Genomic DNA, 26,093 nt, shown 5'->3' on the forward strand with positions numbered 1-26,093 from the left:
GCAGTGACTTCTCAAACATGTCTGGTCACTGAACCACACTATTGGTGCAAAATAGGCCCCAGTACCCTTACTATTCTCTTCAGCTTAACGCTGAGAAAACAAAAATTTCCCCTCATCTGCAAGAGAAAGGAATGGCTCTGCTTTTGATAAGGCAGTAAGGATTTTTATTAACCATCATAACAATTATTTATTCATGATAGAACCATTATCTCAGAATTATTGGACTGTAAATATAAAAAGAAAGAGCAAGACTCCCTGAGGTGACCATTGGGGAGTTCACAGCAAATCACCTTCTTTACATATTGTCTAGTCTAGAAGTTCCAAATCAGGCTAATCATCAGAGTCATCTGGGGAATTTTGTAAAAGATTATATTTTTTATTATTATGAAAATATTTCAAACATACAACAAAACTGAAAGAATTTTACAGTGAACACTTGTATACCCACCACCTAGATTCTACCATTAACATTTTACTATATCTTGTGTTATCGCATATCTGTCCCGCTATCCATCCCTGAATACATCTCTTTTTTTCTTATACAATTCAAAGTAAATTGCAGATATATGTGTACACTTTCCCTGGGGAATTTTCTAAAACTATAAATTCCTAGGCTCAGCCCCAGAGGTTTAGAGATTTACTGACTCAGGAATTTTTTCACCCTGGTAACCATGCTGATGGAGCCCCTACTATCCAAAACATTGCTAGTCTCACCGCAAAGGGACAGGAGCCCAACAAACCACATACTGGCTGTAAAAGCTCCGTCTAAATGTGCTATACATCCACCTCTGCCCACATTTTATTGACCAAAGCAAGTCAGTTGGAACTCTTAAATTCAAAAGGGTGGGCATGAATAGTCCTTCTGCTGAGAGGAGCCCTATGGAAGGAAAGCTGGAATATTTAGGAAGAGTAATACAACACATTTAATCCAGGCTCTTCAATTTACAGACAAGGAAACAAGCATCTGAGGAAGCAAAGTGACTCTCCCAGGATCACTCAGCAAGTTCAGAGCAGGAGTGGTCTAGAACCAAGGTCTCCTAATTGCCTTTCTTGTTATGTTCAGGCTGCCACCCTGAAGCTCACAGACAGTTCACCATTCGGTCATTGACGTAACAATCATTAAGTGCCTACTATGCACCAGACACTGATAAATAAAGCATAGTCCCTGCTATTAAGAAGTTCCCAGTTCCATTTAAAGTATTTCCATGTAAGTTTCAGTGAACCCATCACTGGCATATTTCAACATATTCACCGAATAACCTGAAGTAGTCTGTGCCTTTCAGAACTGATAGAGACGTTGTCTTTGAGGTTAGAGATCTATTTTTCTTAATTGTGTCTGGTCAGAGAGGGTCAGTTCCCAGCAACAGCCTGCTGACACTCTGCACAGTCATGCAGCTCATCCCAGATGCAGAACATTTAAAGCAACTCATGGGCTCAGACTGGTTGAAGACCATTCCTAGGGCACAGCAGTTCATGCTGACAGCGTAATAGCTTTTCTCTGAAAAGAGTCATTCATCACAAAAATTTGAACCCAACTTTGGATCTCATTTTCATTTATAAAGAAAGAAATATTTCAACAGGCAGAAATATGATAGATTTTTAAACAAATCTGAAGGTTATCTAGAAATAGGACAGTTTGATCTGCAAAAGATATTTGATACCCTCACAAGCTATAACTGTGAAGACTATTCATCTTTTAAAATGGTAAAATAGTACCACAATGTAAAAATGCTGTGACTAATCTTTGTAAAATCATGGGATGTTAGAGCTAGGAGGACTTTTAATCATCACCAACACTAGCTGCCTCATTATACGGACAATAATCATAATGCTTGAGTGTTTCACTTTGCCGGCTAGTGTTCCAGGCAGTTCACCTGCACTACCTCACTTTGTCCTCACAACCAATAGGCATTATGACCATCCGCATTGTAAATGAAGAGGTTGCAGCTTAAAGAGGATAAGTGACTTGATCAAAGTCATCTAACCAGGTGGAGAAAGGTCTGAGATGTGAACCTGGAACTCAGGACCTTTAGTCCTTTGCTTCTTTTATGTGAAAGGTGTACACACACACACACACACACACACACACACACAATACTATGAAGAAAATGCCAGGGTGATACAACAACCAAAGCAGAGAAATTAGCCTTAGGCTGAATAAGTTGTATAAAGTCTTCTAAACAGGAGAAAGGAGGGACAAAGGACAGAGGATTGAAGACACAGATGTTTTGAAAATGTTGAGGAAAGAAGATAATCTTCATCTTCTTAGTGAATAGGAGGATTAAAAAGGTCTATTAAGAGTGAGAGGAACAAGGATATGTTGAAGGACAAAGTGGGAAATATTAGAATCCATTCATGGACACTGATTGATATTCAGTAGTACTAAAAGCTATCATGAAGTTAGATAGCATGACTCAGTTAGCTCAGTTTTCTGACTCTCCCAAGGAATTCTTAGCAGCCCAGAGTATATGCGATAAAGCCAATGGTGATCTGGGCAGAGAGCAGGCTGGTGGCTGCCATGGCAGGCACAACAGAATTCAGGGGGCAAAGGGTTCAACGTTACTAGAAAGAGCCTGGTGTCCTGCTAGCAAGGGAGGTAGGTGGAGCCCAAAGGGAACAGACCAACTTCATGAGCTCATAATGACAGCAAAGAACAAACTGAGAAAAAGTAACGTCAAGGGTAAAGAAGGAGAGGAAGATGCTATCAGAGTGGGAAGACAGACCTTAATGATGAACTTCAGGTTCAGCCAGAACAATAGGGAGCTGAAATTGGGTTAGTGATGAAGGTCATTGGTGCTGAGGAGTTTTAAAGAACTGAGACTGAGATGGGAATTAAGGCCTGGAAAGCTTTGCTGATGACAATTAGAACCACAGAATGCTGTCCTCTCTGCTTTGCAACTTAGAGAAAATAAACTTTATGAGTTTTCTAAACCAGGTACAAGTGTCTGCACATATACTGTCAAATGTGTGTGTGTGTGAGCGAGAGAGAGAGAGAGAGAGAGAGAGAGAGATCACACACTGAAATATCTTAAGTGCCTGCAGTGATCTGGACATCTCTACATGATGACGCGTGCCCAGACTTGTTGCTGACTTCAGCTTATGTTTAATTCAAACCTTGGTGTGCTGGGTGGCATCGTTCAGGAAGAGCTAGAGAGCTGGGTAACCTCCCTTCATTGTAAATAGCATTTACCAAGCACCACTTTTTTGACTGATATGGGACATGGGAAATTTTCAATGAGACTTGGGACAAGGGGACAGATTTCAGAGACTTTGTCAAATGTAGACTTGGCAGAGCTTGTTGACTAGTTGGGTATAGGAGAGGAGGGGGAAGGAGAGTCAAAAGTGGAGTGAGGCAGAAAGTTGATTATTTGCCCCCAATTTACAGATGAGAAAACTAAGATTCAAAAAAATTAAAAGGCTGGTCTATAACCACATGACTAGTAGGTGGCAGAGCCAAGGTTTATCGTCGGATCCATCTCTCCTTTGCCCTTCATAATACGTCACATGCCTTTCCTGCCATTCTCTGAAGAACCCTTCTGTGCTCCAAATCATGTTACTACTGAAGACACCAGGCTCAGCCCCCTGCTCTTCTTTCCCACATTTCCCCTGTGTTGGCAAAGGTGATCGGACACCCTTCCCAGACCAGGTGGGGAGTCCCTCCCAGTGCTGTTGCGGTGGTGTTCACAGGCCCCACTCCCAGCCCTACCCCACTGCTGTGATGTGGGGCCACCTATCCATCCTCCTGTCTCAACTGTGACTTCTCTAGTGGAAAACACCCAGCTCTGAGTCTTTTTATTCCCAGGGCTTAGCACAGTGTCAGACCCATACCAGCTGCACAATAGATGATTTTCCAATGAAGAGCTGTGTTAATAGGCCTCATGCTTAATTTCAGGATGCATCCTGCCATTAACAAGACACAATAAAATGTCCACAAAGGACATCATAACCAGCTCTGTGCCCTTACTATGTAAAACACTTAAAAGTGTAATTGAAACTTAAGTGCATGCATTTGTATTTGGGATTCAGCTAATTATCAGCCTGACATCTTCATTTGTTTGGGCTTTCCTTCTGAGCCTGGAACGTGCTGTAACACACCAGCTTTGCCATTTCTTTCTTTTTTTCCTGAGGCCAAGTACCTGCAACAGTTGCTTAGGAGCCAGGTCCTTATCTTGAAGAGCTCAGCTAACGAATCCAGGAGCTGTCTCCTAAGAGAGCATTCCTCTCGCAAATAGAAAGCAGACTGAAAACGGAGACTCAGATGGGCCTGCCCAGGTGACACAGAGCATTTTGGTTGTATCTGAAAGAACACCAGGTACCAGAAAGAACACCCCAGTGAGAATACAGACTCAGGCTCCCTCGTCTCCTAGTTCCCCACAGTCTCCTCTCCCTTCCTTCCGTGGCCACGCTGGGGCTGTCGGGGACCTGAGGGGGAAACGATCTACTGAGTTGTGAAGTGGCAGTTTACAGTATTTGCATTTCTCACAATATAACAGCTTCGGCCTTGCATGGAAAAATTTTTAAATCACATCTGAGGTTGAGAATAAACATTTTTTCACCTTTTTCTTTTTTTGGAAATATTGACAGACTTCAAAATGGAATCTCATATTCCAGGCTCTGTGAATCACACCACATGGTATTGTGTATGGGTTTGTTCAGGGGTTTAAGCCTTGAGTAATGATACACTAAACATCAGCGAGATCACAGGAAATGTGACAGTTCCTCGTGTGCCATCAATCTTCTTGTCACCAGAGAACACAACCCACTCACTCTGAGATATGGTTCCTCAAAAGATTTTGTTCCATGTAACAAATTATCCTGGAAGGATATCATTATTTTTTATTTAAAAGTCAAAAGTTAAGACCTCAAAGACATGTAAGTAACAGTATATGAAAATTCATGTTTCCGCCAGCAGATTTTGTGCCATGATAAAATCACTTTGTTCTCCAGTTTGGAGTCTAGGGAAGAATCAAGTCATTGTGTAAATTACTTAAAATTCCACAGGGCCTGCACCATTTGGCCAAAGAATGCTAAGAATTTGCAGCTGTTACTCCCAAGAAAGGTTTCTAACTGGGGCAGCGGCTGCTGTTTAACACACAGCTGTTGTTAATTTGAGCTGAAGATTTTTAATTGCCTTTGTGTCGAGACATTAAATAACATTTTAGAGGAACAAAAACTATAATAGTCATATTAGTAGGATTCTGAAGGAAGAAAATAATTGGAACACAGCATTTTTGCCTTGTAAGCCAAGTCTGGAAATCTTTTCCACATGACCAGCTTCCAGCCATCCCAGGAAAAGCGTTTCCAGGTAAATCTGGCCACAGAAGCCCTTATGGCCTTTGCAGGAGCTCAGCTGCTTGCTCCCCTCAGTCATTTATCTCGAAGCACTTCTTCCCCTGAGTGGCCTTCTCTTGTCCCCATTCTCTGTTCCTGTCACATCAGCAGACGGGAGTCATAGTGCTTGCAGCAGACGTAGCCTTAGCTGGCATTGGCTCCTCCTGTAAATGGTCTGTATTATTCCGCTGGCCTCTGTAATTGCTGTTTTCCTGTTATATCCAGCCCAGCAGGACAATGCTGTGAGGGGTCTGAACCCTCTCCAGTCGGTTTAGAGCAGCTGCATGGGTGAGCAGAAGATAAAAAACATGAACCTTTCCTGGATTTCCTCTCGAGGCAGAGAAGGAATGAGAAGCCTTCTACAAAGGGGAGACAATTAAAGTTGTCCCTTAAGAGGGCAGTTGCCAACTGCCCCGAGAAAGAAGTTTTGAATATAAAGAGAAGAAAACCAGGAAAATTGCACAATACGTAGTAAATCCTCACTACCATACTAAAATCTCAATCATGTTTTGCATTTTAACGTTAAATATTCCCTTTTAACAGGAAAACTGATTCATCAAACATTTATGGAGTACTATGTGCAAGGTGCTGTGCTCGGTGCTGAGGGCACCCAGGGAAGTCTCCAGGGCAGAGGGTCTAGTGAGGGACCTGGAGACCAAGTGTGAGACGGGCAGAGAGCACCCAGGTGCTGTTCACACCACTCCCTGCAACAGAGTTGAGGGCAAGAGGGCTAGGTCCTGCCACAAGGGGGGAGCATCTGATCTGGGCCCAAGAGATGAGGAGAATCTTGGTAGTTAGAAAAGAGGATGGAAGGGTAAAGAAAATGTGCTATATACAGTGATATTATCCAGCCCTAAAAAGAAGGAAATCCTGCTGTCTGTGATGTGGATGAACCTGGAGGACATTATGCTGAGTGAAATAAGCCAGGCATAGAGAGAGAAATCCTGCATGATCTCACTTATGTATGGAATCTGAAAAAGCCAAACTCATGGAAGCGGAGAGTAGAATGGTCAGTGCCAGGGGGTGGGGGAGGGGGAAATGGGCAGATGTGGTTAAAAGATACCAGCTTTCAGTTATGAGGTGAATGCATTCTGGAGAGCTAATGTACAGCATGAGGACCATCGTTAATAAACCATATTGTGTACTTGAAGTAGCTAAAAGTATTGATGTTAAATGTCCTCACCACACACACACAAAAAAGGTAACTGTGTGAGGTGATGGATATGATAAGTAACATTATGGTAATCATTTTACAATAGATGCAATATCATCAGGTTGTAGACCTTAAATCTATACAGTTTTGTCAATTATACCTCAATAAAGCTGGGGAGATATGGAGAGAAAAGAGGAGGGAGGAAGGGCCTTTCAAACTGAGGACCAGGAAGAGCAAAAGCACAGTGGCCTGGAAAAGAATATCTTGTTGAAGAAACTGTGTGTGGTTGCACGTGACAGTGTTGGGGGAGGTGGAGAGGTCAAATGGGACTAGATTCCAGAGGGTTGAAATGCCACTCTAAGGAGTTTGGATTTTATTCTTTGGGGCATGGGAAGCCATTGAATGCGATGGAGCTGGGGGGTGGCATGCTTTTCAGGCACGTCACCCTGCAAGCAGGTCTGCTGCACTCCAGAGCCCCACCCATTCCCGCTAGAGCATGAGGACGGAGCAGTGGCCACGTAGGTCTGGCCATGGCGGGGAAGAGAAGGCAACGCCTCTGAGAGCCAGTCTGGGCTTCAAATCTTAGGCTTGCCAAATCAGCGGAGCTAACTTCTCTGAGCCTCTGCTTCCCCACCTGTAAAATGGGGATAATAACAGTGCCTGCCTCTTAAGTTTATTTTAAATTAATACACATAAATGCTTAGAACAGTGGCTGGTACAAGAGCACTTGGCAAAGTTTAGCTATTATTATTTCAGATGTAAAATCCTATGACGTAGCAACTAGTTGAACTTGGGGGCAAGGGATCATCAAAGGGATGTGGTAGACACCCAGAATTAATAATCATAGCTAGGGAAAAAAACAAACAAAAAATCATATTGAGGGACATTCTACAAGATCACTATGTGTAATATAAAAGTGTCAAGGAAACCCAGAGGAACTGTTCCATACTGACAGAGACCAGAAGGACATGGCAGCTAAAGGCAATGTGTGATTCTGAACTTGATCCAGTGGCTCAAGGGACATTTTTGAGTCAACTGAGACAATTCAATTGAAATCTGAATAGGGTCTGAGGATGTAGTTGTGTAGGAGGATGTGCTTGTTTCCTTGTTCGTAGGAAATGATGCTAAAATGTTCTGGAGTGATGAGGTAGCATATTCTCAAATGTTTCAGAAAGTTCTTTGTACTCTACTTACAACTCTTCTGTAAGTTTGTGATAGTCTGAAAATAAGAACAATTTCTTTTTTAAAGTAACAGCTGGCATTTGTTGAGTACTCACTAAGTATAAGGCATTGTAGCCAGTACTTTGCACACGAGCAGGTTCAGTTCCCCAGGAAACTTCTCAGAGTTGCACCTCTACCAAAACAGAGTCATGTGCCCCTCCTCTGCCCTAATAGCAGCCCGAACTCCTCCCCATTAGACCACCTCTTGTTGTCTGTCTGTAATACCTGCCCCCTCCAGTAAGCCCCCTTTTTTGGGGGGAGGGAGCATTGTTTGGCAGCTGGCCAGTGTGGGGATCTGAACCCTTGACCTTGGTGTTATAACACTGTGCTCTAAACAGCTGAGCTAACCAGCCAGCCCCATGGATAGTAAGTTTTTGAGGGCAAGGATTCTATCCCATTCCCCATTGTGTCCATGGCTCCAGCACGGCTCCCAGTAGATGTAAATTCTCAGTACATGCTTGATGAAGGAAGCACTGAGGCTTGCTCACCACGGTGACTACAGTCAAAAAAAAAAAAGGGAGGCACCAGTCTGGGGATGCATGTCTGATACATGACTTCTTTTCAAGGTGGCCCTGGCTCTGGCAAAGGCACACAGTGTGAAAAGCTGGTGGAAAAATATGGATTTACACATCTCTCAACTGGTGAGCTCCTGCGTAATGAGCTGGCATCAGAATCTGAAAGAAGCAAATTGATCAGAGACATCATGGAACGTGGAGACCTGGTGCCCTCAGTAAGCAACACTGCCTGCCCCCCAGAGCTGCCTGCCCTGGCTGGAGGGATATTTGGGGCTGTTGCAATGAGTCTGAGCTGCTGGAACAAAGAAACCCAAAGGGGCAATAACTGTATTTTATTTCCCTCTGCTGTAACAATCCAGAGGCCAGCAGGTCTACAGCAGAGAGTGCATCTACCCAACCAAGTTGTGCAGGCCCAGGTTCTTTCTGTCTTGTTGCTCTGCCAACCCGTTCAGTGTTAGCCTCTTTCACATGTTCCCCCAAAACTGGTCCCCACTTTAGAGTAAAAATCTTCTAAACAGAGGTGAGTATGGTGCTGTAGAGCCTAGAATGAGAAAGCACTGGAAAATAGAAAATAACATTGTTCTAGTTCTGGGAGATATGATAGCATTATCTTAAATAGAGAATTTAAGGATCTTGATATATTGCTTTTGTAATTTAAGTAAAGATATCTCTTTTTATATCTTTTTTATTTTCAAGTCACCATCCATCTCTTAGAAGCTGTATATGTGGATATCAGAAAATATTCATCCCTGGTGTACATCCTAGGTCCCCTGCTAGGCACTACAGTACAGTCCCTATTAGCTAACAGAGCTTTCTGCTTCCTCTTACCCAGTTGCAGTCTGCTTCCCACCTGGATGCCAGAATGATCCTGATGAAAGGAAAATACCACTGCAGTTGCCTCTTAGCCAGCCTCTTTGTACCCACTCTATTCCCCCATAGTTGACTTCATAGCAGCCAGAGTGATTTCTTTAAAACTTTTATCAAACTGTGTTATTGCCTTCCAAAGTCTCCTCACCACACTTAGAATGAAATCCAGAGTCCATCCCATGGCTCTGGACTCCAGCGACCTCTCCAAAGTTGTTTCCTGCCACGCACACAGTGCACACTCCCATCCAGTCACTGGCCTCCTCATTGTTCCCCCACAAGCCAGGCTGTTCCTGCCTCAGGACCTTTGCACTTGCTATTTCCTCAGCCTGAGTACTCTTTCTTCATATATTCAGAGTTTGCTCCTTCGCTTCATCCAGATCTCTGCTTAAATGTCATAATTTATCAGAGGCCTTCCCTGCCCACCCTATCTAAAATAGCAGCTCCAGCATTCTATATCTCTTTGCTCTGCTTTAATGTTGTGCCTGTAGGTTATCCCTCACTGATTCTTTATTCTAAATTATTTTGTTATCTATTGTCTGCCTTCCTCCCTAGAATATGAGCTTCATGAGGAGTTAATTCACAATTATCTAGGGATAGATTGTCACCACCACGCTTGTGATGGCTGCATTTCCCAAGCCCCTGCCAAAAGCCAGGGAGCCAGAGAACAGGAAATTCCTGCATTTTAGCAGCTCATTTCATTTTTCCTTCACCCATTCCCAAGCTTCCATGGATCTCTACTCCCTTATTTTCCATAAGCACTTGTGAAATCAAAACTTTCAACAGAGAGCAATGTTGCTAGAAAATGCTACTTCACCTCTTCTGAAAGTCTTCTCAAGTCAGTGGATGTCAAATTTTATAAAATATTTACTGGAAAAAAAATTAACAGTGAAATTCTTCTTATACTGTGTTTTGTCTAGCCTTAAACTGCCCTTACACCTAATTCATGGAGGGCTACCATATTTCATCTAATCTAAGATGCCATTATTTTAAGACACCCCAGTAAAATGTAATCAGTAAGAATGTATCAGTAAGAAAAAACACAAACGATTAAAGTATGCCCAGCACTGATTGTAAGATACCTACCAATTTCATAGCACTAAAATGTGAGGGAGGAGGTGGAAATGAGACTGAGAATTGATGCAATATGGTGTATTGCTGGCTGCTGTTGATCTTATCTGAACCTTCCCTGACTAAGGGAGACTTGTGATCATGCTAGTGCTGTTCAGTGGATGAGTGTGGGTCCTGACCCTTCTCCCTCTGCTCCAGGGTGTCGTTCTGGAGCTCCTGAAGGAGGCCATGGTGTCCAGCCTCAGCAACACCAAGGGCTTCCTGATCGACGGCTACCCACGGGAAGTGAAGCAAGGGGAGGAGTTCGGACGCAGGGTGAGCTGTTGTTATGAGGATCATTCCAGAAAAAAATAGGGGACATCATTGAGGTTGGGGGGTGAATTCAAAGTCTATCCCTTTCCCAATTACATTAATCAAAACTTTTTTTTACAAATGGTAGAAATTCAACTCGAACTAGACAAAAAGAAAAAGGTGGGGGGAATAGATTTATTGACTTAAGTAACTAAAAGGCCCAAGAGTGGTTCAGACATGGTTGGATCCAAGTATTCAAATTTGTTCGTCAATTGTCCGACCCTCTGTCTTTTGGACTTCTTTCCTTTGTGTTGGCTTCATATTCTTCCTGTCCCCCAGGCTTATATACTACCATCTGAGTGAACTCACAGAAAAGTGTTTCTGTTTCCCAATGGGCCCAGCAAAAGACACAGGGTGGGTTTTGTCATCCCATATTAGGTCGCAGCCCTGTCATCACTGAATCAATCACTGCAGCCAAGGGGAAAGGAGAAAGAACACGATGACTGGTCCAGCCTGGAGGACCAGGGGAGAGGCGAGGGAGGAAGGGATCTGGGAGCCACACCTGAACCACACAGACTGAGAGAGGGAAGGAAACTACCCTGGGAAAAGTAGGGATGCCCTACTGAAAGAAGCCTGGAGATTGGACGCTGGCCAGGCGGAGTCATGCACACCACCCCATCTTCCCACCATCCCAACCTCTCCAACCCCCACTCCCAGTGAAGAGGGCGGGTGGGTCAGGGCCACTTGGGAGGGGCAGGAATTAAAAAGCACTGTAGCTGCCATGTACTGAACCCACGCTGGGCCAGGTCTTGTGTCAGACACCATATACATTAGCTGTACTTTTATAGTGTCCAAGAAAGAAAGGTACAATTTTCCCTTTTGTTAAACAAAGACTGACTTCAGAACCTACCAGAAATTTTTATTTATATAAATATCTCTTTAGACTAGTTTTGAAACATTTTCATATACATTCTTTCGTTTGATATGTTTTTTAAAATAAACTTTTTAGATAGGGGAAGTAGTGTCCTCATGTTAAAAGTGATGAATTAAACCCAGGAAGTTTAATGACTTGCCCACAGTCACACAGCTGATGACAACTTTCTGGTAAGTGACAACTGTTGATAGGACAAAGATTTTGGGGGACTATCCATCTCTAACACGGCAGCATTGATTAAGGTGAATTATATGTGTGTGTCTCCTGAGGTTTAGTTGGACCTCCTTCTGAGCCTCTGTTTCATTTAACTTCCCCAGTTGGTATCTAAATATTTAAAGGACAATTGTTCACCTTCCCCTGTCTTTCCTGCTTACAACCAGAGTCAAAGAAAAAATTCCCAGGTCTAGTTGTCAAGGGTGGACCCTGGACTGACCCTGGCTGTTCCTGGGCCCCAGAGCCCCATCACCCCAGGACAGGGTAGGCAGGGGCAAGTGGATTTGTGTGGCAGAGCCCTACAACTGTGGTGGTTCCAGGAAGTTCTTAGTGGGGGACAGAATTCTAATGAACTTCTTCCCATGACACAAACCACTTCAAGAACACAAATCTCAACATAAATCAACTTGTTTTTTATAAAATGGAATTGGGAGGATTGTTCTACTTTTTTAAAAATTGTTGTAAAACATACGTAACAAAACTTACCTTCTTAACCATTTTTAAGTACATAGTTCCGCAGTATTAAATGCATTCATATCGTTGTGTAGCCATCAGCACCATCCATCTCCAGAACTCTTTTGGTCTTGTTAAACTGAAACTCTATACCCACAGAACAATAACTCCCCTTTCCTCCCTACCCCAGCCCCTGGCAACCACCATTCTACTTTCTGTCTCTATGAATTTGACTACTCTTGGTACCTCCTGCAAGTGTAAACATACAGATTTGCACTTTTGTGACTGGCTTATTTCACTTAACAAAATGTCCTCAAGGTTCATTCATGTTGTAGCATGTATCAGGATTTCCTTCCTTTTCCAGGTCGAATAACATTCCATTGCACGTATATGCTACATTTTGATTATCCATTCATCCATCAGTGGAGACATGGGTTGCTTTCACCTTTTGGCCTTTGTTAATAATGCTGCTGTGAGCATGGGTGTACAAATATTTGCTCAAGGTCCTGCTTTCAGTTCTTTTGGGTATATACCCGTAAGAGGAATTGTTGGATCATATGGTAATTCTATTTAAATTTTTTGAGGAACCACCGTACTATACATATACGTACATACTGACAGCCACAGTAACTACTGTTTTACATTTCTACCAACAATTTCCCCTCACCGACACTTATTTTCTGTTTTTTTAATAATAGGCTTCATAAAAGATGCGAGATACTATCTCATTGTGATTTTGATTTGGTTTCTCTAATGATTAGTGATGTTGAGCATTTTTTTCATGTACTTTTTGGCAATTTTTATGTCTTCTTTGGAGAAATGTCTATTCAAGTCCTTTATCCATCTTTTAATTAAGTGGTTTGTTGTTTGTTATTGTTGAGTTGTAGGAGTTCTTTATATATTCTAGATATTAACTCCTTATCAGATATATAATTTGCAGATTATTTTCTCCCATTCCATCAGTTGCCTTTTCACTCTTTTGATTGTGTCCTTTGATGCACAGTTTTTAATTTTGTTATAGTCCAATTTATCTATTTTTACTTTTATTGCCTATGCTTCTGTTGTCATTTCCAAGAAATCATTGCAAATCCAATGTCATGAAGCTTTTCCCCTATATTTTCTTCTAAGAGTTTTGCAGTTTTAGCTCTTCTATTTAGGTCTTTTGATTCAGTTTGAATTAATTTTGTATAAGGGTCAAATTTCATTGTTTGGCATGTGGGTGTCTAGTTTTCCCAGCACCATTTGTTGAAAAGATGGTTTTTTCCCCACCGAATGATCTTGGCACCCTTGTCCAAAATCATTTGACCATATGTATGTGAGAGTTTATTTCTGGGCTTTCTAGTCTGTTCCATTGGTCTATGTGTCTGTCTTTATGCCAGTGCCACACGATTTTGATTACTGTAGCTTTGTAGTAAGTTTCGAAATCAGGAAGTGTGAGACCTCCAACTTTGTTGTGCTTTTTCAAGATTGTTTTGGCCTTCAGGGTCAAAGAGATTCTGTATGAATTTTAGGATAAATATTGCTATTCAAACCAAAAAAAAAAAAGAACCCCACTGGGATTTTAATAGGGATTGCATTAAATCTGTAGATCATTTTGGGTAGCAATGAATCTTAACGATATTAAGCCTTCCATAGATTGTTATACATTTCTGTTTATTCTAGTCTTTTAGCCAGTGTCAAGACTGTGGATGAAGTCCCTGGAGATACACTCTGAATAACTGAGAAACAAGGGCATTTTTCCTACACCACCTCAGAATCAGGGTCTGTGCAAGGCCGGGGGCTTGAGGGGAGAAACAAAGATGAGGAAGGCGTGCTCCAGCCCTGAGGAGCTCCCTGCCTAGTGGGAATTGGCAGTTGTGTAAACACAACACCAAAATACACTGGGAGATGTGCTGTAAGTGCTGCAGGGTCACCAGTGTTTACTGAGGCTCAGGCTTGAGGGTGGTGAGCAGCCTACCAGGAGATTTCCCACATAAGTTCACTTGCCTGTGAACTTCAGGTCAGTAGAGCCTCAGGAGGGCCACTGGGAAAGTCAGCACAGGTCATATACTTGCTTGGAAGTGCTGGAGAAAGATGTTTTTAAAGGTCTTCTTTAAAAAATTGCTCTCAGAGGTGGTAGAATATTCTTTTGAAGCCTCCAAATGGTCAAGGATAAGATGTATAGTAAATATAGGTTCTCTCTCTCTCTCTCATTTATGGCAACTGCTGGCTACAAACAGTGGCAAAATTATAATCCTTATCCCTCTTTTGGGGATTTTTAAACTGGGTCTGAAGGCAAATCTGAGAACTTAGGTCTATGGGGTTCCAAACCATTTTGAGCAATGAATGCACTGCTGGGACCCATCATGTAGAGCCTCCCAAGGTAATATCTTTAAAGCACATCACTCATGTGTCCTGGAGTCCAAAACTGGATTTTTATCTCTGACATTTGTTAGTGTGACCCTCAACTTCAAATTCCACCTCTGTAAAATTGTATAATAATACCTGTCAAGTCCTATTTAAAGGATTTTGTGAACATTAAATGACATAACATACATAAATGTGTTTCCCAGGCTATAAACATCTATAAAATAATATCTAGTTTAGGATCACTCATTTTTTAATCACCCCTTATACAAACATTTACAACCCATGCTCTGTCACCCCTTCCTCCTTTGCTTATAACCCAGTTTGGGTGGGTTCAGGGCTTTATACAGCCAAGTGGTCTGTCCCCTGGCCTTTGGGTAAGTATGAATTCAAATCATTCATATGATTTCCTCTCCCATTATGGTCCCCGTTCAGACAGGTTTTAGAATGTGGACACAATTCACCAGAGATCTAGCTAGAATTAAGGAAGAATAAGCCTAACTAGAACTAAGGAGCAAGAAAGAGTCATCAGCATGGTGACTGGACAGTTTCAATAAGTGCTAAAATTCATGATGCCACATCAAAAAATATGCTAGTGCCCCATTTCATTACCGAACCAATGACCCTGAAAGTGAGCTGTTTAGATATCTACAAAGATAGTCTTTTACATGCTGCTGAGAGTTGCTCACAAAGACCAAGAGTGACATTAATTTGTCCTTGAGTACAGTAACTTTAGAAGATTCTAACAGCAGTTAGGTAGGTGTGCAAGCGAACACATCCAACCCTCCAAATAAGCACCTGCTTTAAACCTGAGCAGAAGAATGAAGATGCTACAAACATAGACTGAGCTCCTCTTGACTCATTTATGCCCTGCAGGGACTCCATCATTTGTACAGTTCCCTCCAAACTACAGAAAAGAAATTAATTTGAAATTTGGGTAGAGTGACATCATGAAGACAGTGGCAAAGATAATTTCCAGCATCGCTCCTCCCCAATTTACAACTATTAAAAAGCAAAGACTGCCAACTTTTGGGACTGCTAGAGCTGGGGGAAGAGGAGGAAAGACACACAGAGTTCTTGAAGGCACCAGAGACCATGGCAAGAGGGTGTAGGGACAGCTCCTGTCGTTCTGAGCCCTGGCCACTTCTGAGCAGCCTGGTACAGAGGCAGGGAGTAGCTGCTGTGCACAGACTGGAGCTGGAAAAAGCCGCAGCAGCTCCCTTCGTGTAACCTGCTTTGGAGTCTGCAGGGGAGAGGAGGGCTTCAGAGCACACCTTACCAGCCCACAGGCCATAAGGATCATTGGCAGGATTCCCCTGAGCTCACAAAGAGCAAGTGACTGCACCTAACTGAAGAAAGGAGCAGCCCAGAGGCTGGTGAGTTATCCCAAGGACGCATACATGGCCTGTCCCACCAGAAGTGGTTGGAATGCCAGGGAAAGGCTGGCCCACCAGGGGAACATTGGGCACAGTGCAGGCAGCCGGTCTCGATGGAAAATGCTCAGGGCAATAGAACTGCAAGGGGTTCATTCTTCAGGAAAGACTCAGTCTCGGTCTGGAATTCCCACAGCCCAGACTCGGAAGTGATTAACAATCTGCACAAAAATCCTTCCCCAGAGAATCAGCAGCAGAGCAGCAATTCAGCTCAAACAGAGAGCTCAAGTCCAAAGGAAGTTCCACAAGCTCAGGAACAAACCACAGGACAGCACATTAGTTCCTGTGCAGAGTCTAAGTGGTGGTGGTGGCTATTAATCCATCACAGAACAGGAAGGAGAAAAAAAAAAAAAGCCACAGGTCAGCGACAAAGCTCTGATGTTAACCAGTAAAGGTCTAACACAACCAAAGAATACCTATAAAACCCAGAAGAGGTAGCAGTCCCCTCAAATGCCCAGGCATCAACATAAAGACACAAAGATCAAGGAAGAATAGAAAACTATGTTGCCACATAGGAAACAAAGAACCAACTATGGATGCAGAGGAACAGCAGAGCTATGAAATGCCTGACAGAATTCAGAATAACCCTCTTAAGAATGTTCAGGAAATCACAAGAAAATAGAAAGATAGAAAATTAAATGATATCTGGAAAAAAATTCAGGAGCAGAATGAGAAACTTGACAAAGGAGTAGAATCAATTTTAAAAAACCAAATAGAAATTCTAGAAATAAAGAATACATTATCTGAATTTAAAAACTCAATAGAAAGCTCCAACAACAGACTTAATCAAATGGAAGAAAGAATCAGTGAGCTCAAAGATAAAACATAAGAAATTATCCAACCAGAGGAGCAAAAAGAAGAAAGAATAAGAAAAAATGAAACAGAAATGCAGCAAATATGGGACTCCTTCAAGTGAAATAACCTCCACATAATTGGCATACCCAAAGGAGAGGAAAAAGGAAGAGATGTGGAAAGTGTATTCAAGAAAATAGTGGCTGAAAATTTCCCAAGTATGGAGAAAGATGACAGCATCCAGGTACAGGAAGCCCAGAGGTCACCAACCAAACTCAGTCCAAGGAGGCACACCCCAAGGCACATAGCAAGTTATCAAAAACAAAAGACACAGAAAGAAGATTGAAGGCAACAAGAGAAAAGAAACACATAACATTCAACAGAGCCCCAATACATCTCTCAGCAGATTTCTCAGTAGAAACCCTTCATGGCAAAAGGGAATGGGATGATATATTCAGAATGCTGAAGAAAAACTGTCAGCCAAGAATTCTCTATCTAGCAAAATTAACCTTCAAATATGAAGGAGAAACAAAGTCTAGCCCAGACAAACCAAAGCTAAGGGAATTCATCAACACTAGACCTGCCTTACAAGAAATGCTGAAGGGAGTTCTTTAATCTGAAAAAGACAATGCTAAGGAGGCGCAGGAAAACATTTGAAGGTACGTAACTCATTAAGTTCACGGACAACATCAGAATACTCCAATGTCGTAAGGGTGGTGAATAGACCACTTACATCCTTAGTATGAAGACTAGAGGACAAACCTAACAAGATAGTTACATAGACAACAGCCATATAAGAGATAGGCAGTATTAAAAGGTGTAAATTGGGGCCGACCCCCGTGGCACACTGGGGAGAGTGCGGTGCTGGGAGCGCAGCAGTGCTCCTGCCACAGGTTCGGATCCTATACAGGGATGGCCGGTGCGCTCAAAAAATGACAAAAAAAAAAAAAAAGGTGTAAATTGAAAAAACAAATTGTCAAAAAGTAGGAGGGAATGATGCCAAAGCATACAGTGGGCTTTGGTTTTTTCTTTTTTCTTACCTATCAAAGTTAAGTAATTAGTCTAGAATAATTTGTTATAACTATAACATGTTTTTATAAGCCTGGTAGTATTGATAACACAAAAACTTGAAAGAGACACACTAAAAATAAATAGTGAGAAATCAAAATGTAAAGCTAGAGAAAACCACTCAACCACAAAGGAAGACAGTAAGAAAAAAAGAAAAAAGGATCTATAAAACAACCAGAAAAAAAAATAGCAAAATGGCAGGGATGAGTCCCTGTATATCAATAATAATCCTAAATGTAAATGGATTGAATGCCCCAATTAAAAGACACAGAGTGGCTGAATGGATTATAAAACAAGAATCAACAATATGCTGCCTGCAAGAAACTCCCTTAACCAATAAAGACACGTATCAGTTGAAAGTGAAGGGATGGAAAAAGATATTTCATGCAAATGGAAAGCAAAAAATAGCAGGAGTAGCTAGCTACAGTGACATCAGATAAAATGGACTTCAAGCCAAGGAGAGTAAAAAAAGATAAGAAAGGTGTATAGACCATGGAATACTACTCAGCTACTAAAAAAAACAAACAAACCGATATTCTATCATTTGCAGCAAAATGGACAGAACTAGAAACCATCATGTTAAGTAAAGTCAGGCACAAAAAGACAAACACCACATGATATCACTCATATGTAGAATCTAAAAAAAAAGTGGTTCTCGTTCAAATAGAGAGTAGAACAATGGTTACCAGAGGCCAGTGGGGGGGTGCAGGGGGAGAGAAAGAGGAAAAGTGGTGGAGTAATGGTACAAAACTTTGCTGTCTACCCTAAGTGAGTCACTGTGCAGTGTATGCATGTATTGAAACAACATATTGTACCCCACAAACGTGTACAAGTAAATGTTAAAATATTTTGAATACAAATAAAATAATAAAATGCAAAAAAAAATTTCTTTTTTGAAAAGATAAATACAGAAATCCGATGTTCCTCACAGATTCAGAGCAACCACTTGGTCAGGAGCAGAGTGAGTCTTTCTTGCTCATGAAACTACACTCATGCCTGTGAGTGGTTTTAAAGCCTACAGAAATGTCACCACCCTTTTTGTGTCACAGAGACCAATGATGGGATCATCTGTCATCTGAAAAAAATCCAGTTGTTAGTTAGGGCTGATACTTTTGCGTACCTATAGCTGAATTTTCTGAGATGCAGGCCTTTGAGAATTTGCTTTGCTACTGTAAATGACTTCACTAAAGACCAAACACATACTAATATCCACAGCTTAGGGGTAAGTCACCGTGTGGCTTCTTGTTACCTTCCTGTCTTCTATTCCCAACGCTGGTCTTCCCAGCCCCCACACTTGAGTGAATGATCTGTGCCTTCAGTGTTCATCATGGTATATTGGGGAAGGGAAGGGTGTGTGTGTGTGTGTGTGTGTGTGAAGGGAAGGGTGTGTGTGTGTGTGTGTGTGTGTGTGTGTGTGTGAAGGGAAGGGTGTGTGTGAAGGGAAGGGTGTGTGTGTGTGTGTGTGTGTGTGTGTGTGTGTGTGTGTGTGTGTGTGTGTGACAGGGCAGAAAGAATATGAGGGAGGAGCTGGCGTTTCTGATCACCATCCCCAGCCTGGTTACGGTGACTTTGATATTAACAGGCCTGTATTCAGAGCCTGGCTTTGTAACTCCGACTGGTAGGCAAGTCATTTAATTTTGCATATCTCAATTTCCTCTTCTGTAAAATGTTACGTTAAAAATACCTATCTTAATGATTGTTGGAAGGATTGGATGGGATGCCTTTATACATTTGTAAGTCTATGGTATTCAGTAAATTTTACACTTTTTTAAAAACTAGTGTGTAGTTTTTCTGACTATAGAAATAAAAATTTTATAGCTATGATACAATACACAAAAGTATAAAACAGAGAATAACCTATTAACATTTGGATGTATATTCTTCCAGTCTTTGTTCTGTCCATTTCATATAGTTAAAATCATACAGAATCTAAAAATAATAGCTGTTATTTTGTGAGCACTTAAAATGTTCCAGGAACTGAACTAGATGCTTTCCATATGTCATTAGATTAATCTTTACAATCCTACTCAGTAGGTGTGATTACCCCCATTATATAGGTGATTATTATTTTGAGGAGGGCTATGCACTTAGCCTGGCTCCCTTGTATGAAATTGAAATGCTTTCCTGTATTAACCCACTCTCATACTCAGCAACAGCCGAACTAAACACGTACCAACAGAGGTAAAAGGCACGGGCTTGCTCTTGGCTTTTTCCTCCCAGGGGACTCTTAGCTGAAAGTCTACCCTTAGCCAGAATATGCATATAGTTTTCCTGGGTGTGTGAATGATGCCATTACTGTCTCTCTGCCTGACTGTTCTTTTGTTTGTTTTTGTTGGTGGTGGCTGACCTTTAAGGGGATCCAAACCCTTGACCTTGGTGTTATAACACCAGGCTCTAACCAACTGAGCTAACTGGCCAGCTCCTGCTGGACCATTCTTAACCATCTCATAACACTTTTCATCTACAGAGTCAGTGATTCTGTTTAAAAATGTATTCTAATCTTCAGAATGAACTCATAACAAAAAAGGATGTGAGCCTGGCCAAGGGAATGTCTAGTTGATGTGTTGTCGTTGTTTGGAATTGTGGGGAGCCCTGGGGGCCGCTTAGGGATTTTCCCCTGAGATTTTCCTGCATCATCTTCTGACTCCTGGTTCACTGTGGAACTTTGGGCTGTGGGATGGCGGGCTGGAGGCAGAAGAGGTGCTGGCAGCAGGTGGTGGGGTTACTGTTAGGGCTGTGTGTTCGGGAGAGCTGGAATGACTCACATACTCCCCCTTAGTAAGGTTCCCCAAGAGAACAGACCTCAGGGGTGAGAGCAAATGAGAAATAGAGAAGCCTGGGTGGGGCCTCTGACTCTTTCTAAACCCAAATCTGACCGCCAGGGGATTTTATACCTCAAGGGGATTATGTTGCTAGGCCCACATTAAATTTATTAGCGCACATTTGTGTAGTGTTTTAAATTAGTTAGGCACTTTACATGTATTAACTCATTTAATCTTCACAATGGACCTGTGAGGTAGAAAGTGTTATTATCCTCTTCTTTAACTGAGAAAACTGAGGCACACACAGAGAACAAGACAGCTGTCATTCTCAAGAGAAAGGAGTTCCTAGATGGCATGACAAAGCCCACTGGTAAACACGGCCTGACCTGTGTTCCGACTTAATCAGAAGAAAACTAAGGTGCGGGTCGGAGGGGAGCAGGGCCAGCTTCTCCTCCCCTCCACCTGCTGGAATTACCAAGGCAAAGCCATTATCACAAGTCCCCTGATGCTGACATCCTCAACCTGGCGGGCTGCCCTCATGCCCTGGGGACCACAAGCATGAGTGCTGATCCTAACTAGATCCCAAGGGGCAGCAAGAGCCAGCTTCCAAAAACTCACACAGGCAAGTCGGCACCCAGCACTGTCCACTTTCTTTCCCACTGCCCGCCCTCCTCTCTGGCTCCTTGTGGCCCACCAGGCATCTGCCGGAGCCCCATTCTGAGGGCCATGGCTCTCTCCACCAGGGTGAAGTCATCAGACTTTGGAGTTACACGCAGCAGGTTCAGGTCTGTCGTTAACTAGTTCTCAGTGACCGTGGTCAAGTTAGCCTCTGGAGCCTCCATTTCCTTAAAGTGGGTATAATAACACCACCCAGCAGGAGGGCTGAAGGATTTAAGGGATGGCTGTAGGTACTGCCCTTAGCCTGGTGCAGTTAGCTGCTGAAATGTTGCTTATAGGACCTCAACAACCCTTCCAAGGGCACTTGTACACTAATAGAAGTCCCCTGAATACCAAAGTCCATGAAGTGATGCTGGTGGCAGAATTCCAGCAATGCCAGCAGGGTGATGTTGGGGCAGGGCATTGTCCCCAGGTCTCTGTGATTCATTCTGACAAGAGTATCTGCTGTCCTGTTCACTTGATGTTAGAGGCTAACCACAGTCCAGTGATGAAGGGGCAGAGCTCGGAGCCAGAGAGCAACTCCAAGGGACTTTCTAAAGGCATACAAGTGCATCCAAACATTTTGAAAAAAAGTTAAAATGTATTTCATTCAAACATTTCAAAAACTGATGTGGTCCAGATCACTTCCAAATGGAATGACTTCTCAATAGCTTTTCATATAGGAACAGAATGCTGATTTCAGGAGAAATGGGTTAGGTCAAACCCCATAGATTTGGCACAAGGAAGTGGCTTTGTAGAGCAGTTTCTGAAATTATTATGTTGTGAAGAATCACCTAGAGATCTTTTTAAAATGCAGACTCTGATTTAGTAGGTCAGATGTTATGCCTGAGACTTTCATTTCTAGCAAGCTCCCAGATGATATGTGGTCCATGGACCACACTTTGGGAACCAATATGGAAGAAAAAGCTACCTCTCTGCCCACACTTATTTCGGTCCAGAGGATCATTTAGCCAGCTCCTGCTCAGCCACACATAACCTCTATTTGTACTAAATGAGTCCCTGGATTATCTTTTCTGTCCCCAAGAATGGCCTGAAAATGACCCCACAAATGGAAAAATCGCCTGGCCACCTCATGCAGCCCTAACCACATACTGTTTCAGGGAGCAGACCTCTCTGTAACTAACTTTACGCTGCCTCCCAAGCTTGCCCTCTGCTGGTAGACAAGGGCCATTTTCTCCTCGATCTCACCCCAACCTCTCTTTCTACTCAAATTAATAGAGACAGAAAAGTTGCATGACATAGTCCAGAGGTTTATTTCTTTCTTGTAGATTTTGGAGAATTTTCCCACTCTGTTCCTTAAAGTCCATCCCTCAGAGAGGGTAGATAAATGTTTGATCAGCACTTACTAGCAATTCATGTTTCTGTGCATTCCCTAGACGTTCTCGCTGACCCCCTCCTGAGCACTTTCTACAAAGGGCTGACAAGCCTTTGTTTACTCACAGCCTGAACACGGCAAGGTCAGAAGGGAGCAATGTTTCCTTCTGACCCAGGGTTGGAGTTGGTAGTGGAGGCAAAGTTGGTGTGTCCCAGAGACACCAGGGACAAAAGAAAAGTTAAGAGAAAGATGAGGAGATTCATATCACAGATCGTGTCACCATCATTCATTCATTAAGACATTTCTTAGTCCACATCCTGTATGCATGACTTGAGACGAGGAACGGAGGATTCCTAACCCCTGCACACAGAGCCTAGGAGAGGAGAAAAGCATAATAGCAAATACTTATTGTTTGCTGTATGCCAAGCAGCATACATACATTACCTTATTTAATTGTATTTAATCCTCACAGTAATCCTATGGTCATCCTCACTGTACAAATGAGAAAATTGAGGTGCTGAGAAGTTGGGTGACACTTTTAGTTAATAATGAAGCCAGGTGGTTTAATAGAACAACTTGTTATTCTCTTTCACGGTTCTGGAGGTTGAAGGGCTCCTCTGGCTGGTTCTCACTTGTGATTCCTTATACGGTTGCAGTCAGATAGTGACTAAGGCTGAGTATACATGTTTGGAGGAGGGGCTGGGATGTCTAAAACAGCTGGGGGCTGGTCGGGCACCTCTGTCCACATGTCCTCTCCACGCGGCCAGCTTGGGCTTCCTCACAGCTTGGTAGTCTCTGGGTGGTGGGACATCTTAGATGGTAGCTCGCTTCCCCTGCTGCAAAACCAGACAGAAAATGCAAAATTTCTCACGGCCTAGCCTCTAAAAGCATGTGGTGTCATTCCTGCTATAGTCTGTTGGTCAAAGCAGTTACAGTTCAGTTCAGAGCCAAGGGAATGGGGTGGAGCAACGGGCTCTATCTCTCAGTGGGGAGCAGCTACAAGCTACAAGTAAAGCGAGGTAAGGGATTGAGGAAGTCCACCTGGAGACCAGTCCTCACACCGGGATTGACCCCTAAGCAGCCTGACGGCAGACTGTGTGCTCGACCACTATGCTGTACTGATACGTGCACACACACACACCCTGAGACAGACATAGCCACAGTGCGCTATGACGATAATACACGATAGAATGGTAGGAAAAGTGATTAGCTCTGCCTCGGTAGGTCAAGGAAGGCTTCACACAGGAGGAAATATCCCACGCGCACACACACACACTCCTGTTAGTGTGGAGGGCAGGTTATTAAATTCCACACAGTGGAATTTCTGACCGTGTTGTGCTCCCCCACCCCTTAGATTGGAGACCCACACTTGGTGATCTGCATGGACTGCTCGGCAGACACCATGACCAACCGCCTTCTCCAGAGGAGCCAGAGCAGCCCGCGCGTGGACGACACCACCAAGGCCATCGCCAAGCGCCTCGAGACCTACTACCGAGCATCCATCCCCGTGATCGCCTACTATGAGACAAAAACACAGCTACAGAAGGTGAGTCATTTCACTCTCCTCCTCTAACATGAGCCGGTTACTCTTTTTTTTTTTTCAAGAGAGAAGAGAAAAAGCCAAGAAATTTTTGGTTAAGGGATCTGGGAATTAGAGCTTCCTACAGCTGCAAAATTTGGACCAAAATGAGTCCCTGACTCTGTTCACTTTTGTCTCAACGAAAATCAAATATCTGTCATCGCATAGACTATAAAAAGTTGGTCATATAATTTTCCCAGATGCCACTACCGTTGCTGAAAACGACTCCTTTTTCCAAGAAAGAGAAGGGAGGGAGGGGCGGGGGTGGCGGAGACAGGGCCGAGACGGCTCTGCGCTGGCTTTCTGGGTGGCCTCTAGAGCTCAGCTGAGCAGGATAGTCCAGAAGGTCTCTTCTAGATCTAAGATTCGACGCCTTTGTATTTCTAGAGTTTTACTTAGTTCATAATTGGCACTTGGCTCCTTTGCCTCGATTTCTTGTCTGGGGGGAGCAGCATCTGGGGCCAGGAAAGCAGGTAAATTTGGTGACACACTGAAGACACTGTGGGGACATGGGTAGTCTCAGCTTAAGGATCATGAGCTCTAATCCATGCCGAGTCACCATTAACTTCATGAATCCGGGAAAACTGCCCAATCCCCGTTCTGTCCCTAATTTCATAAATATGTGTCAGGCACCTATGGTGCATTCATTGCCCTAGTGGTCCTGATGCAGATACCAGGATGTGGTCCTCACACTCCTGCAGAACTTACGGTCTTGGTAGGGGACATAAACAAACATGTGATCACAGTATGCGGTTAAAGCAAGCATGGAGGGAGTTGTCAGGGCCTTTTCATCCGGTCTAAGGGGACAAAAAGGTATCCAGAAAGTTGCCTGAGGCCAGGTGGCAGGGGGAGGAGGGGTGTGAGGGAAGCAGGACACTCCACACAGAAGAAGCTCCAAGTGACAAAGTTCGGAGGGGCCAGTCACTCAGCTTGGCTGTGACATAAATTGCCAAGGAAAAGAAGGACAAGCAATGGGGATGGATAGACGAGCAAGGACCAGCTTGTAAATGCACCTCATGTAAATAACTCTGTGGGTGATGGGGACAGACCCGGAGGACAGGCAAAATCAGGGTTTCAATCTAGGTAACTCACTCCATCAGCCTTATGGAGAATGGATCCTGAGCAAGTAAGACTGGGAGGCCACTGGGAGCTGGGACAGCAGCCCGAGAACGAAATCCTGAGGGCCCAAACCAGAGTGGGGAGAGTGGGGATCTACCTCTTGCTATTCACAGGAGACATCAATCAATAAATAACACTCGTCTCTGAGGCAGCTACATTATCAGTTCCTTGCAGAAAACCAGTGATAATGAATCCTTATCTTTTAAACCTGTTAATGGTCCATTTTCCAGAATCCTAAGAAGCCCTGGTATAGAAATCTGAAGTCAGACGCCTTATCCATTAGGCCACGTGGTCCTACACTCTGGTATAGAAATCTGAAAGATGCCTCTTGATTTAACTTAGGGATGTCATATATGTGGCACGAGAGCCATCATCCCCTTCGGTATCCGTGGCAGCCATTGCTAATTCATCCCAGCATTCTTTCCTGCAGGACCCAGATGTGGCCTGAGAATGTGTGTCAACGCAGCACTCCAGGCAGTCACTACTGATTCATAAGACTTGATGTGCAACAGGAAACCTATTTGTTGTGCTTTGTGTAACCTTTGGTTGCCACATAAAACAAAGACTTAGATCCTTAAAAACAAACAAACAAAAAACACATTCCATAAGAGCAAGGTCTTAAGAATTCAGAGCTGCAAAGGCTTTTCTGAGATTAGGTAGTCCAGTGATTTCCACCTTTTGTGCAGCCTGGAACACACACGGAAATTATCCAGGTAGAAGCAAATGTCTTCCACTTTCAAGATTTGTAAGGGTGAGAAAATGCCTAAGTAATTCAGGACTTAACCACTCTCAGAAAATCCCTTTTATCACTCCCTTGAATTATTCTAACCTGAATTCTACAAACTTACAAATGATTGGCACATGGATACAGGGCTAAGAGTTCTCAGATAAATCTGATTTCTGAACTTCTCCTTAGAACTTTCTAAGGTAGTGGGAAAGGAAGTTTCCCATCCCC

At 43.1% G+C, this 26,093-nt stretch overlaps 1 protein-coding gene across 1 annotated transcript in view; it reads left to right on the forward strand.

The window, feature by feature from the left end:
- AK5 (adenylate kinase 5) overlaps window positions 1-26,093 on the forward strand; it is a 243,505-nt gene that overhangs the window by 203,030 nt on the left and 14,382 nt on the right. The window contains exons 11-13 of the mRNA XM_063104609.1: window positions 8,272-8,435; window positions 10,354-10,470; window positions 23,795-23,986. Of these exons, the coding sequence (XP_062960679.1) occupies window positions 8,272-8,435; window positions 10,354-10,470; window positions 23,795-23,986 (473 nt within the window). The remainder of the gene's footprint in view (window positions 1-8,271; window positions 8,436-10,353; window positions 10,471-23,794; window positions 23,987-26,093) is intronic.

This window comes from Cynocephalus volans, chromosome 8 (genome assembly GCF_027409185.1).
Source record: "Cynocephalus volans isolate mCynVol1 chromosome 8, mCynVol1.pri, whole genome shotgun sequence".
Lineage (NCBI taxonomy): Eukaryota > Metazoa > Chordata > Mammalia > Dermoptera > Cynocephalidae > Cynocephalus > Cynocephalus volans.